The 15,259-nt window shown below is 37.2% G+C and overlaps 1 protein-coding gene across 9 annotated transcripts in view; it reads right to left on the reverse strand.

The window, feature by feature from the left end:
• The window catches only part of LOC110376320 (homeodomain-interacting protein kinase 2), a 110,460-nt gene that overhangs the window by 18,777 nt on the left and 76,424 nt on the right, over window positions 1-15,259 (reverse strand). For 5 of the 9 annotated variants that reach the window (XM_064039389.1, XM_064039391.1, XM_064039388.1 and 2 more), the window contains exons 3-6: window positions 5,631-5,776; window positions 2,863-3,035; window positions 888-944; window positions 377-446 (exon numbers count right to left, since the gene is read on the reverse strand). In XM_064039389.1, coding sequence (XP_063895459.1) covers window positions 377-446; window positions 888-944; window positions 2,863-3,035; window positions 5,631-5,776 — 446 coding nt within the window. Of the gene's footprint in view, window positions 1-376; window positions 447-887; window positions 945-2,862; window positions 3,036-4,219; window positions 4,385-5,630; window positions 5,777-15,259 lie in introns of those variants that run through there. The other 4 variants (XM_064039392.1, XM_064039396.1, XM_064039395.1 and 1 more) reach the window with 4 other exon arrangements.

The following is a 15,259-nucleotide window of genomic DNA, read 5'->3' on the forward strand; positions in this document are numbered from 1 at the left end:
TATGGTCCTAGCGTTATGTGGTCACTTTATTTTGTTCTTTATGTTGGGTATTTTATTCCGGGAAATCACAGTGTGTCATATATGAGATATGTATCAAGGACAAGACGAAGGTTCTTAATCATAACACATTTCACTTAAATTTTATTAAAGCGTAAGTCTGAGAGTGAATGTTTCTTGTAATTCTACACGCTCGAACGGCTGAACTGATTTTGAGGGAACATTGCAGTAATGTAGTTCACACTTATCTAAAATAGTTTTTACGAAACGCGGCTGAAACCGCTGCTCACGGAACTGGTATTTCATTAAACCCACCGCAGAAAGGAGCTATAGCGTACCTACTGCTAAGTTTTTCGGACATAAATCTTGAAGTACTGACCTATTGGACGAGGAGTAGAGCACCTCGTGCTGCACCAGCTGGTAGTCGCCATCGCCACCGCAGCCGGAGCCTGTTCAGTCGCAAGTCGCAGTCGTGTCGCAGTCGCAGCGCCAATCGCACCAGCCGCATGCACAGATATTGGATAACGACATATTAGTTACATGCGTCTTATATCCTAAACTACATACACCATACACAGGTTTTGTCGAAACTTTAGTATTCATATGTGAAAAGCTAATTTATTTTACTAATAACTTGATAGTTATGGCTTTTCAGATATAAATACAGTTTCGACCATATTAACTTAATTAAAACAGGCCTATACGCAATATTCACTGTGAAATGTGTTGCGCAAGATAGGTATACCAATTTCTGCACAAAATTTTACGACAGATATTTCCGAATTACTCACTTGTGAATATCAAGCATATCTAGGCCTTAATGACACTTATGCTAGATATGTTTGGACTTCTAAAAGGTTATATTATAAATATGTGTGTCTATATCTCACGTTTTGTTCGAGCTGTAGGTCTTCTAGAATTATCATATTTTTTGTTTCCATGTTGATCTGGGGAAGAAAGAAAGACAGGGTTGTGTCAATTGATTGTCATTTCCCCCAGTTGTGCATGTCAACTGAGAGAAATGGGGTTACTTTTAAAAGTTATTTTTAAAGCGCTAAGCTTGTGACTCACTACTTACAAGTCACTGTAAAAGCAATACAAAATTGAGAAATTTTCTATTTAAATTCAAAGCAACAGTTTAATGGCCGTCTTTGAAAGGCTTTATAATTATGATTTATTCAAATTGGCCTTCGGTGACTTAGTACCGATGGAATAAGACTCATTAAAGTGTATGGGCAGACTTGCAGACAGCTAGGTTTAATAGAAGCAGACTTGAGACTTGCTATTAGACACATAACGACTATGATTAAAACGTCTACCGTCTAATATATTGCGGATGTATTAACACTTGGAAATACATACGTTAATTCCAGTGACCAGCACGTATTACAGTGTTGTATTAGTGTACCGAACGTTAACAGACAATCGTGTTAATTAAAACCTTTTAGAAGTCCAAAGGATTGTGGAGAATTCTAAAAGTGTGAATCTATTAAAAATAAGAAAGGAACAAAACAAAAATGTAAATAAGAGTACACATTAGAATGCGCTCAAGCAACAAGTTAATTTGTGTTAAGAAAACTTTTAGTCTAAGTTAAGGTTGAGTTAGAATATAACAAATATTCTGTGCTTGAGCCTACTCAATGTGTACGAAGGTACTGTTTGTCGTGTAAACACTTATTCTAAGTGCAGTTGTCAAAGGATAGTGCATGAAAGTTCAAACAAATAAATGTCGTTCCCACGGGACCCTTGGTACTTATATCCTTGTAGGTCGGTTAAGCCTACACAAAATTACATATTTATGGCTTAGTTAATGCATATCAACCTAATGGCCAATGTGGTATTTCCCAAATGAACCGATTCCTAAGTTATTTTATCAACTACTACTTGGAAACTAATTGAGTCATTAAAACAATAAAAATGTATTCGTCAAATTCCCAAACGATTAGCCATTTCACAAAATTAATTTATCTAATTACCTTGGTAGATATTGTTAACCCATAATTCTACTGATTACATAATTAATTAAGCTCTATATGATTTTCCAGTACGTTTTGATCATGAGCTGTAATCCTAAAATATCTACCGAAAGGTTGTTACAATCACTGAGTAGGTTTAATATGGATCTGCCCTCAATCAAATCTGAGCAGATAGTACGCCTAATTAACATAAAAAACCCTTTAATAATTGAACCCTGAGAAACGTTTGAAATTGCCTCATATGAAATCAGTGAATTTGTAAATATTAAACGAGATATTTGAAATACAAAATTAGGTTGAATGGCCTACCTATTTTAGATAAACATTACCAACTATTTATTAGAGACTACTTTGACTGGTAATTTCATAAAATCACCCTTGCTTGTGTGTTAGTGTGCATGTGTAATGCGACTGCTCCATCTGCGTTAACGTTAACTTTCAACTAAACTTTATTAATTTAATATTAAAATGTATAGATCAGTAACTGAATAAGACCCTCCATTTCGTTACATCCTTTATCCAGCAATAAGACAAATAGATTAGGCAAGGAAACATTCCGATAGACGTCAAAGTTTCACGCTTATGGCATTATAATATTGACTGGATGAAAGCAGAGGATCTTAAGGGTGCGTCCTGTATGGGCGAATCAACGCGAACGCGATACGAAACTATCCGAAGTGGACTTAAGTTCGCATCGCATCGCGTTCGCATCCAGATAGATGACATAGGACGCACCATAAGAGAATCCAGAAATGCATTTTTAAGGCATTTAAGGCCATCGATCCTAGACACAAATCGTATGTCGGACACTAGGCGATCAACGTGTAAAGTTATAAGGTCTTGGCAGATGGAACATCGCAAATGTATAGGTAAACAACAAGGACATTACGTTTGTGGTTACCTTGCGGCTGGGGCGGGTGGTTAGCCCCGCCCGCCGCGATCTGCTTGCTGTGTGCCGTCGTCGTTGCGGCCTGCGGTGCCGTCTTGTGTCGCGCGCCGCTCGCGCCGCCGCCGCTGCTGACAGGCTCAACGACGCGACGTTGTTCGATGCTATCTCCGACACTGTTGGTTAAAAAGTAAGTTAGTAAAATGCTCATAAACCCATACAAGTTTTACACATATATGTATGTAGGTACCACAAATATTCTTTGATAGAAGCAGTTCAAACTATGGAAAAGTCCATCGAGTCAATTTCATAGAGCAAACTGTAGACTGGTGCAGTTAGGATCTTCGAAGACTTTGATTATATAACAGCTAGGATTTTTATTTAATTTTAATTTATGAATCAAAAAATTGAACAGGATTGATAACTTTCTAAGCATAAAACATTAAAAACCTCTTATTATTACTGAAGGTCTCCTTCTGAACCAAGTTATTTTTGAAGTAACCAAAAGCCAGGTGGAACGGAAGCGTTCCTCTACAAGTGCAACCCAAACATTCCTAAGCATATTTTTTTATCTCAATACACCTACATTTCACTTTACTCGCAGCTTAAATGTTTTTGCTAAACCCAAAATAAAATGTGCGCAAAAAACGGAACCCACGCACAAGTTCCCGTTATAAAAAATCCCTTCGGCGTTTGCGCATGTCTGTCTACGAACGAGCGAAACTTGGGGCAATTCTGATAAACCGACCTGTATTTTTTAATTTTAGACCTTGTTCACAAGGCTTTAGAGTTCGAAATTCCTAAATCACGTTTAAATAATATTGGAAATAGCTTCGAAAGTAAGGGACGAGGTTTTATTATTATTTACGAAGAGTAATGAAAGTAGATTTTTGAAAGTTAAAATTCGAGTTTGTAGGTATGAATTTGAACGTTGTTGCCAAACAACATTCGAAGTTAAATAAAAAGATTTCTAAATTGATCTATAGAAATCCAATTTTGCTAATTGGTCCTTTACAAATTAAACAATAAAAGGAAAAGTTCTAAGAACTGGAAACAATTAAATCCGTAATAGGATTATCTCTTGTTGAAGCTGTCCACAGATTACAAACTCTGAGAAACTTTTTGTAACAATATTTTCTGCATTTAGATATTTAAATAATGCAGCAACTTACTATGCAATTATGTGCAGTGAAACGGACGTTGTTAAAATTCCTGGTTTCATAATAAATATTAAAATTGCTGTTGACGAGTAAAAGATGCAATCGAACCGGTCGACTGGAGATGAACGACAAAATAAATACCATAATTTCTTTAATTACATCATAATACTAAGAAATTACAATAAGATTTATGAACTTACACAGCGCTGAGATCAAAATCCTCGTATCCATCATCTTCACACTCAAACTTCAGTCTCGGAATCGACAGATCCATTATAACTAAATTATCTACACATTCACTATATTACACTGTACAAAACTTCACTAATATCATAACCAATCCAGTAAAAACGATCGTTTCAAATATTGTGTTAATATTCCGGGTCGTGGAAGTGCGGTGCGTGCGCGCATCGTAGGGGTTGGGAGCGAGAATGACGCGAAGGGACGAGGGTAGGACAGGGTGGAGGGGAGCGCAGGTAGCGAGGGGACGAACCACCCAAATTCCCCGTATTGTGTGCCCCATTCAATAATAAGGGTACCGATAACCTGCGCCTGAGCAGCGTACGAGCACTGTGGGAACGCAACACCGATTGTATGAAATGTTTGCTTGTTTTTAAATTAAATGTTGATGCTATGAATTGTTCAGTTGTTTTCTAACGGCGACATAGATACTATGTCGTAGTTCCAGTCTATTGTAAACTATCGTTGTGAGCTAGCCAAAACAGACCTCCTCTAACATTCCGAAATGCGAGTTTTGTTAAGTGAATCACACTGGCGCAGTTCCTCCCAAAATTATGAAAAAAATTCCAGCACTAAGTTACTAGTTTTATTTTGAAAAAATAAAATCCTGGAAAAGTTCCACTGGTGTGCTTCATGACAAATGCTAGCTAGCAAGCGAACCTATTTGGCTATCTCTAGTCAAAGTTAATGCCGGATCTCAAAAAAATAACGTAGCATTGGAGCGCATTCAAAATTACAAATTGTAGAAAGTTCCCCCGACATTCGCATACCAAGCTGGCCATAATTAAAATTTTCGAGTTGACCATCCTCTTTTGTAACGATTATAATAATTTCACAAGCCTGAACCCTTTGGGCATTCTCAGAATATCAAATTAGGGTGACCATTATTTGTATTTCTAAAGAAATTGTAATTAGCCCTTTAGCTTTGTGTGAAAAATATCAACGTTCTATTATAAATTGCAACTCTTTTTGTTAGGCACAAAATTGGTCTTGTACACTAAGTTATTTGACTTTGACCCCTAGAAATTGTACCCCTATTCGCAATAAAAAATTGTTTGCTAAAAAGTTATCTTCATCCTCCGAGCCTTTGTACAACTATGTTGACTTCCAGTCTAGCCGGATGTAGCTGAGTATCATTATTTTACCAGCTGAGTACCAGTGTTTTACAAGGAGCAACTGCCTCTCCGACCTCCTCAACCCAGTAACCCGGGCAACCCAATACCCTTTGCTTAGACTGGTGCTTACTTACTGGCTTCTGACTACCCGTAACGATTGTCAAGGATGTTAAATTCAATGACAGTTAAAAAGTAAATGATCTTAAAAAGTATACAGGGCGGGGTACATATTGAAAGTAAGTAAAGGTATACTGACGTAGCGTCGCGACAGCAAGGTCTGGCGCAAAGCACAGGCGGAGCGGGTGGCGGCGCGGGCGGCGGGGACCGCTCCGCATCGCACGCGCGACTCGGCACGGCGGGCGCGGTGCAGCAGCCCGGCCCGACGCCTGTCCACCACTTGTTCTGCAAACACAACGTTCATAGTTTATTTCAACGTCTTATTTCGATAAATATACATATTTTTGAAGTGACAACGTCTAATAACTCGATATTACGTGCTGCATGCACGAAAAGTTGACGTCATTGTCCCGTTCCGCAAGCTAGAGCGCGGCACGAACGAGAGAGAGGCATGATCGGCTCGAATGGTCGGCTCATATACTACTATCATTTTTGACGTTGTCACGTCAAACTAGCATCCGTAAACCGACTTTACAGACAACCAATTTTTACTAGGGGGTCATCGCACGGGTGCAATGCTGATTCTAAATACATATAAACCTTCCTCTTTAATCACTCTATCTATAAAAAACGCATGAAATCGGTTGCGTAGTTTTGAAGATTTAAGCGTGCAACGGGGCAGAAAAAGCGACTTTGTTTTATACTATGTAGAGATGTCTTTCATGAACAATCTACGTTCTAAGGTCACCCGACGAGGAACCAACCGCAAAGCACAAAAGCATTGTCACACTCTTTTGTCTTTTAATTTTCTTTACCATTTGAGCAATGAATAATTTCATTGTGAATCAAAACTCGACACAAATTGCGTATCAAAACCGTCAGGTTTTCCTTGTGGTGAAGTAAATGGTACACAGAACACTAGTCTAACCTAACTAAACAGGATCAACAATTTTATTACGAATGGTTAATTTGTAAATACCCGTCATTAAAGTAACACCGTTAGTTCTAATACTTGTAATTTGCAGTTCAAATCAAACAGTAATTCGATAATGACTGCTGTAATTACTACGTACGTCTAATTGTATTGGTGTAATTAAACACTGATGTTTAAACGCACGACTTTAACCGAATATTGAATTTAAATACTGGAAATACACAGCTTTACACTTAGGCGGTTAGAAGCCTCCACTTGAGCCTCATAAAAGAAGTATTAATTAATTTGTCAGACTAATTATTATTGTCGTTAGGCTTTCGGAATTTTGCTAATGGCTTCACTTCAAATTACTTTAAGTGCAAATTAGTGGATCGCTTAAGCTCACACATTAAACAGCGCCTATAATTATGTTAGTCGGTGTTAATATTCAAACATGAACGTCAAATTAATTCTTCAATATAAATCTGAGTTCAGCAAAGTGTGGAAAACGTGACTTTTAATAAATGTTATGACAATGTTGAATAAATTAACTGAAATTACGTTCGGTTATTAGTTGGAACTATGAAAACTAAAGGATTTATAGAGGAAAATATAAAGCTAGGTTTTCATTTAATTAATGTCCTCTTTTAGGATATTTGTTGCTTAGTAAATAGAGGTATATTTTTCGGGTAAAAGTTATCAAAATATGGCTCAGAGCCAGCTATTAGTTTTGGTTAACTCCAAATGCGTAAATCACTTGGTATAAAATATTGTTGACTATTATGATGCTGTTTTTGGAACTTTTATATTTTACAGTTAAATAAAATGTAGGATTTGAGGAAAGAATTCTATTACTTTTTTGTGAACACAGGTCTATCTGATATTATGTTCAGGTTTCATAAATAAGATTACGAAACGGACTTTACCAATTTGTCAGTACACCTGTTCTCATATTAATTTCAATTTATTAGTGTGATATCTATTACATGTAGTGAACCTTGCAATAACGCTAGCGAGTGTGGTCCGGTTGCGAACCAGTCTGACCGACTCCGAGCTAGATAGCCAGCCTTATCTACATTTTCTACTACAATTTGAGCTAAACTTAAACCAAGGAAAATAGTTATTACTTCTTGCAGTGATCAAATCTAGTATTTTAAAGTTTAAACAGGCTTATCTTGAAAAAACGGCGGCGAGACGACATGAAAGGAACGTTCACCCACGGTTTCTTGACAAAAACGACGCGGGTCATTTGAATACACGATTTTAGAGTTACTGAGTCAGAAAGGACTTTAAACAAGATAAGATTTTCAGGTTTAACCATGTAACAACCTTCTTGTCTCATCATGATAACCAAAATATCATCACGAAAAAACCAGCAATTTCTTCAAACCCAACCTAAATAGAGCATAATTTTGCTTCAAAGAACCTAGTTGCTGGCAACATAATGAACACATTATCAGATACACCAGCATAAACATAACATAAGTCAGCAAGACAAAGCTGGTGAAGGCGACAGAAGGTGTTTCCAGCAATTTTAGAAGGTACGGGATTGTTCGTAACATAACAATGCAGCTACAGTGACAGCCCGACAACCTTCAAGTGACATGGCTGACTATTGTCCGTAAGACTAAAGAGAGATAAGTATCTGAATGTACGATAAAATGTATAAGCCATTACCGTTCCTGCTTTAATCTTTCTCCATCGAAAAATAAAATTATTTTCGGACGAAATGGACGATCCGTATTAGAATTCGTGCGGAAGTATCGATTATGGGGTATTTACTGCCGATTAACGCCGAAGATAAACGACTCGAGCCGAAGAAGGCCGAACTGATGTGTCTTGCGCACGCGACGTATCTCAGTGAATTAGAAATTTGCAGGAAATTCGTTATTGTTGTATAAGTGTTACGAATCTTTAATAGTTATGCGTTATTTTTGTACTGCACGTTCACTTTTTATCATGACTTCCTCACATACCCGGTGTACCTGATTCTGATAGGTTTATATATTAAGCCCACTCCACTTAGTTCCACTTTGTTTTATTGCTATCCTAAATATTTTTGTGACCAGCAAAACCGTCTACTGATGACATCAAACAAAAATTCCACAATAATCAGTCTTAATTTTAGTCCTACAACAGTTAATTATTAATGAATTCCTCAATAATTGTTGAGACGCATTCACCATCAATCAATAGCAGTTGGGCGACTCTTGCGCACGCTAGAGTCACGTTTTAATAAATGAGAGGCGGATACAATTACGATTATCACGCGCTAGCAATTGATTTGCAGTTAACTATGTAAGAGAAAATCTATTCAGAAGACTGGGCGACATCTTATGAGTACATGCCTCGGAAGATTATGTGACGCTAGCTATTTATTTACCTACAATTGAATAAAAGGACTGCCATAGGATATTAAAATAGCCAAATTAGATGTGAAGTTTATGGAAATCGTCAAAAAAACTGTAAGTATGAACGCATGGAGCGACAACACCTATTTTTGCATACTATCCGATGACAAAATGAAGGTGCCTTTCAAAAAACTGAAAAACGTTACTAACTTCAAAACTGCGTCTTGTCTTTATATTAAAAGCAATCTTAGTAAATAACCGCGCTTCGTTTGTCACCGATGGGCGTCTGTGTATGTGTTGTTATCAAACGACAGTATACAATCACACGACCACACACACACATACAAAGGACATATAGCAGATTGGGTGTGAACGACCCGTGAAGGACAGTTCACTTCTAACTATTTGTTGTTTTGTTCTATAAATTCTACGATGTGGACTTGTGAACGCTAAATACTAGCGAGTCAAGGCAGAAAATCATAAACCAGTAAAAAATAGATTCTAAGTTTTTGCTATAAGAGGAATGCAGAAAGCAAGATATTCAAAACAGAATACATTTAAACAGAATAGTAATAACGAAAATAAAAGGCCCGTTTTGAGTAAATAAAATAATTAGTGAACTAAAATTACGAGCCCTCTTACTAATTTAAAGTTGCGAACAAGCCACAACGAGCGCTAGAACTGAGAGGATGAGAGGCGTACGCATGACAAGGATCCCTTTGGGATACAAATTAATTACAACTTTCACTTTATGAAGCTGAATTTTGCAAAGCTCGTAGACATAAACAAAATTAACCTGAATAAAAACACTCCGGATTTAAGAACAAAAAATAAACTCATATTCTGTATAAAATATAATTAAGTACATCTAGATGTCTCTTTTGTCGAAGAGGTAGACAAATGTACGAGCCAATGCCTAATAGGGTTTCACTTGACTACTATCTTTTTACCTATTTCTGTTTCCTTGTAAGTGTCTTAGGACTTCTATTCCAATATTTAAAGCGTTGACTACCTTTGTACCTACTCCTGTTTCCTTGTGTCTTAGGACTTCTAATATACAAAGCGTTTGAGACCAAAGAGGATAAATAAATAGTTTTACAAACTCTGGCATAATGAGGCAAGCCACAAGTCATATCTTTCACGTACAAGTCAACGTTCCCTACGCATCCACGGTAGACCGAACAGACGTATAAAGTAAAGCGTATGATGAAATGACCACTGGACGTAAACGACTGACCTATGCTAATGAGCGTTGCGTTAGAGCAACTAATTAACGTTTTACCGACTTCCAATACCCGTATTTTGAAGTAAAACATGAGAAAGGTTACTTGTTCTACTCATTTCTTTTTATAAGATAGGGAAGTTGAAAGAGGAGTCTTATTTTCCTGGTTATGTAAGTGTCAACTGAATGCTATGATGATTGGAGACTTGCAACCAGCTTATGCAATATAGCAATCTTGGAAACAAGTCATTTTGTAGGTTCATAACTTATAACTCCATCGTTCATGTTCATGTTGAAATTGGCAAACGAATTAGATTTTCATCGTACCTTCAACAAAGACATAGCAAACACAGTACAGTTGCTCGGTAACCTTTATACAGGTTATTTAAGGATAGTTTAAACACCGAATTGAATATGGTTCACACTTAAATAGAATGGATCATGAATTCAAGAAATAATTTGCCTTCACAAACACAATTTCACATTCAACCTTTCCTCAAAACAGCCTTCAATAAAGTCATAAATAACGACTTCAATTCGACATCAGCTAACCGATTTCCCGCCGCAAATAGCTTCGCTCAAGCTGTCATATCACATCGTTGCATGCTAAGGTCAGACAGGAACAATTGACGTCAGACCAGAGACAAACATGGCTTACACGTGGGGACAGCTCATGGCAACCGGCGAGACAAACTGCGAATTACCATAAGATTATGGAAATTGCATTAGATGTAGTTACGAAATGTTTTCGTGGCTGGCTGAATATTGTTCGTGGTATGGTTATAGAATATGTATCAGTTGGTTTGTGTGAACGATTTGGCAGGATTGAACTGAATTCTAAACAGTCAATCGGAAAGTTTAAAGAATTTTGTTAAAAAAAAAACTAAGAAAATTAAACTAACCCCATTTTGTTTGAATTTTATGTTCAGTTTTGTGTCAACGTTGATAGCAAAATATTATGTACATTCACTTCTACACAAAACAGTCCACAACACTTCACAATTCAGTTCATGTTTCCACATCAGTTTTCGAAACATCAAACTATGTACACAATATCTTCAGCGAGGCACTTAAACTTAGTCAAGTTTAACGCAATCTAGCCACCCAATGTCTGAAAGCAATTTCGCTTGAAGCAGCATGATATACGAGGGGTGCCCAAGATCTGGAAGTGTATCAATCATATTCTCACGCCATTGGTTTTGACGTCACTCCACTATCTGAGAGGCACAGCTGGTACAGGCCTAGTTTTCTTTATCACCGTGAAATGAGATGGTGAATTGAAAGCTGTTAGGGTTAAGGCATAGTAATTTATAACTATCCACGCAGAAAGTTAGTTAAAAAGATAAATAGAATGTAGTTTCTTGGACCGTTAAATGGATCTTTATGCCTATCTTATTTTCTAGGTGAAGACTTCGCGTAGAGAAAAATATGGTGAGCCTATTTTTCATACGACCTTAAGCTATGACACGCCAATGATAGGAAAGGTTTATTTAACAAACAGTTTAACTTGTTTATTCACTGCATTCCTTCGGAACAAAATAATGTGTATACTAAGGCAAACGTTTCCAACGAAACGTGTCGAAAACTCCAAGAATTTCAGTGTTCTTCCTAACAGTTCTTACTAAAGCAGCGATCGAAAGGATTGCATTTGAATTATAAATCGAGCGACGAAGCACGCGAGTTGTGTCGCGAGAATACTACGAAACAGTCGTTTGCATCCATTGCTGTTTACGGCAACTTTCGGCCTGCGACCAGCAGTCGTGAAAGCGTAATGGATTCTTCGGAATTGAACTTCGTGTTACGATGTACTGGTTTCGAACATCTGGCAGCCATTCCGTGGAAGTTGGAAAGCTAGGTTGGTTTTATTTAATTTTTAATTGATTTCTACCAGTTGTGTTGGTGTTAGTATTGTGTGGATGAATAGTGCTGCCATGTGGTGTTATTATTCATAACAATGTGCTGACGTCGCATCATCGACTGATATTACTTTCTTATCATCATAATTATGATGGATGGTCAGTTCATTTGTGAATATTAACATATGCGCGTGGCATAAACTTACATGCATAGATGTAGACAAGAATCGATACAATTGCCTACAGAAATTCTCTATCCATGCTAATTAAAACCAAAGCATGTACACACAATAGTGATAAAATCAACACTAATTAATTACACATTCATAGCACTTTCTTCCAAACATGCTCTAAGCAAAAACTACTGTTATAATGAGCATGCAACAACGTGTGTCCTGAAAATCATAAATGCATTCAGTATGCACTGATGCACAACAATGACTTTCAGTTTTACTCTGGCGCCTTGGAATCTGAACGCAGCGATTGACACTGGAACAGCTAGTATTGACGCGTATAGCAATCAAATAAGCTAGCAACCAAATAGTGACAAACGCATTCCAAAAACTACGAATAATGTTAATACTAACACACAACACACAAAACTGTTAGATTACAAAGCATCTAAACTACATGCTAAAATAATACAACATAATATTAATATGGTAATGCAAGCACAACAACTAATATTTTAGACAAAATGAAGGTGATCGAAGTCAAATCGAGTGACTATCCTAGTGTTGTCGATTACAAGAAACCCGTTCTATCAGACCGAACAACAAATTGCGATGCCACTGATGTAATTCCGAGAAGTTCTTCTGCACATGTAACATTAGATAAGAGAGCAGAACATGGTTGTCAGGACAATACGTGATTTTGCTAACTAGACGCAACAAAGAAAGTTGCATCACTTTGCAGCGAGTACGAAACTTTCTAACTTATTTATAGAGGCATAAATCCGAGTGGAGAAATGGATGACGTACATCTTGACTTTGTAGAAAAACTTGGTACTACTAATACAATTTAAGTAGCCTAAACGGATGATAATCCCATAATGCCAAAGCATAATCTGCAAAGTAAAGACTTGTGAACTGCGAAGAATGTTTTCATCGCTCAACTTTGAAGCTTTCCAAAGGAACGTGAACCATTCAAAGTTTTATCAATGGCTAAGTCTGGGGGCTTTGAAAATTTTACACGTCCTTCATTTCGCTGGAAATCTGGGACACATCCGTTGAGAATCCAGACGTATGGGTGCACTAAGTCTATGTACGTGGGCTAGATCCGTCGGATGGTCTCAAGTCTCGTCCACAAAGTTGACGGCATATATTTTGAATAGAACGGGATGGTAATTGGGTAGAGGTCTACTTGAAAACCGGTTCGAGATCTATGAAAATTGATTACTTAGTCACAGAAGATGTTTTGAGAATTGAGGCTGACGTGTGGGTGTAAGCGATTGAGTATTCAATGTTGTATTCTTTACGGACGTCCCTACCCTTATTTGGTTGGACAGGTCAATTTTTATTCTTTGTATGTGATTTAAATTCTATATTTGTCAGTAAGTTTTATTTTTTCGTCTTACTAAAACGAATAACGAAGAACCTCTAATTGACATGCTAATAGTTTTGATAAATTCATTCGACTTACGAGATTATTAACATACTGATAGGTTATTATTTAATTGGAACAGCGACTGAACATTAGATAATTACAAACATTCACATACATTCGATAATATTAGTGTGATATCATTTATAATGCACTTATATCATTTGCCAAATAATAGTGCAAATTGAAGTGATCCAATAACGGATGACAAACGATTGACTGCGATTCCAATTACTCGCATAGCTGAATCTAACGCAATCAATGTTGCTACTAATAAACTGCCAATTCCAAAAATGTACAAGCATTTAAAATTTTAATTGTATTTTTGCCAAGGAATTTGATCTCTCTTTTAATTTAGAATTGATTTGTTCTTGTACCAACAGATCCGCTTGAAAAATCTCTAAGATCGTTTTTGTGCGACTAACATCAATGACAACAATTGAAACTCTTTTAAACAATTTGCAGTTTTGCATTAACGTTTTTGTAGACTAGAATTCAGTTTAAGTGTAAAATAATAAAAACAAAACACAGCGTTGACGAAATAAAAGTGCTAGCGCCATAGCAAATCTGTTTGTGCAATTTATCAAAGCTGAATCATCAAGATGTAATACTGATCTTTGATACTCGTACTTTGTACCTTTGACTGGACTTTCAACTATAAGTCGTACTAAAGTAGGACCTTCATCTGAATTTCCAAGTAGCGTAGGTATCTGTGACGAATAGTGTCAAGGATCCCTCCGTACATCCATCTCAACAGTCCGTGTTTAGAAAGACTTGACTGCAGCCACCTGACCTCATAACTGCTTTAGATGCGACGCGATCCCCGTTTTCTCCAACGAAACCGCCATATTCTACGTATACGGTGATGAAGGTACTTTCTTTAGCTATATCACTAAAACCTTAAGAAGTGTTTCGCTATACTGCCATATTAAGTATTTCTAGCTTGCTGAGTCGCAATCTCTCAACGACAGTATCATGGCGTAGATGATAAAAAGGCATGTTTAGTACAATGTTGCTAGGCTACACCTATCTCTAGTAACCCTGAGGTATGCAATGAGATAAGCAGTCAATAACTGTTAGTCGATATGCTAAATAGCGGAAAAATACTTGTGTTGTTTATCAGGGGTGACACACTAGAGCCTTTAAAGAACAAAATATGTGGCTTTGCAAATAAACCGTAAAATCTTTAGAACTATCAACTAGAATAGCTGAACGTGCAAAAACACGTACATTTCAGTAAACATTTCTCCACAACGTTATCTATTTACTTTATAGGAGTCAAGATCAAGACGTAGTGTGTACAACACGTTTTGTTTATTTCGCTCATTTTCTGCGCATCGAGGGCCGGATGCGAAGGCACCGGCGACGACAAATCCTCGCTCAGATAACGCAATGGCAACCGCCTGACGGAAATAAGAACCCTGACTGTATTGAACAACTGCCTTAGCTACATCATACGTCCCTGAGCAAGATTCAACCTTATTACTGGGGAATAGATTCTATTTGTGGTAATCTGCCATTCGTTTTTGTAGCAATTTCCCATGGATTCGAAGGAGAAAATACTGAAATAGTGAGGTAATTCCAACATGATATTAGTCTACTGCCTATGTAGGCACGGGATGTGTGTGGGGTAGATAGATAGCGCTATACTAGAATTTAAAAGCATACAGTGAAGAAAGGAAATAAGGAGCTTATTCTTTTTGCCATGTAGGTTGTTTGTAGATCTGATTGCATATCTATTAATATCAATGCTCGTACCAAGCAGTGGTAAGCCGTGGCTTATTAAAGAGCCATTGGCCTCCAACTTACCTCTATATGTATGGC

This window comes from Helicoverpa armigera, chromosome 19 (genome assembly GCF_030705265.1).
Source record: "Helicoverpa armigera isolate CAAS_96S chromosome 19, ASM3070526v1, whole genome shotgun sequence".
Lineage (NCBI taxonomy): Eukaryota > Metazoa > Arthropoda > Insecta > Lepidoptera > Noctuidae > Helicoverpa > Helicoverpa armigera.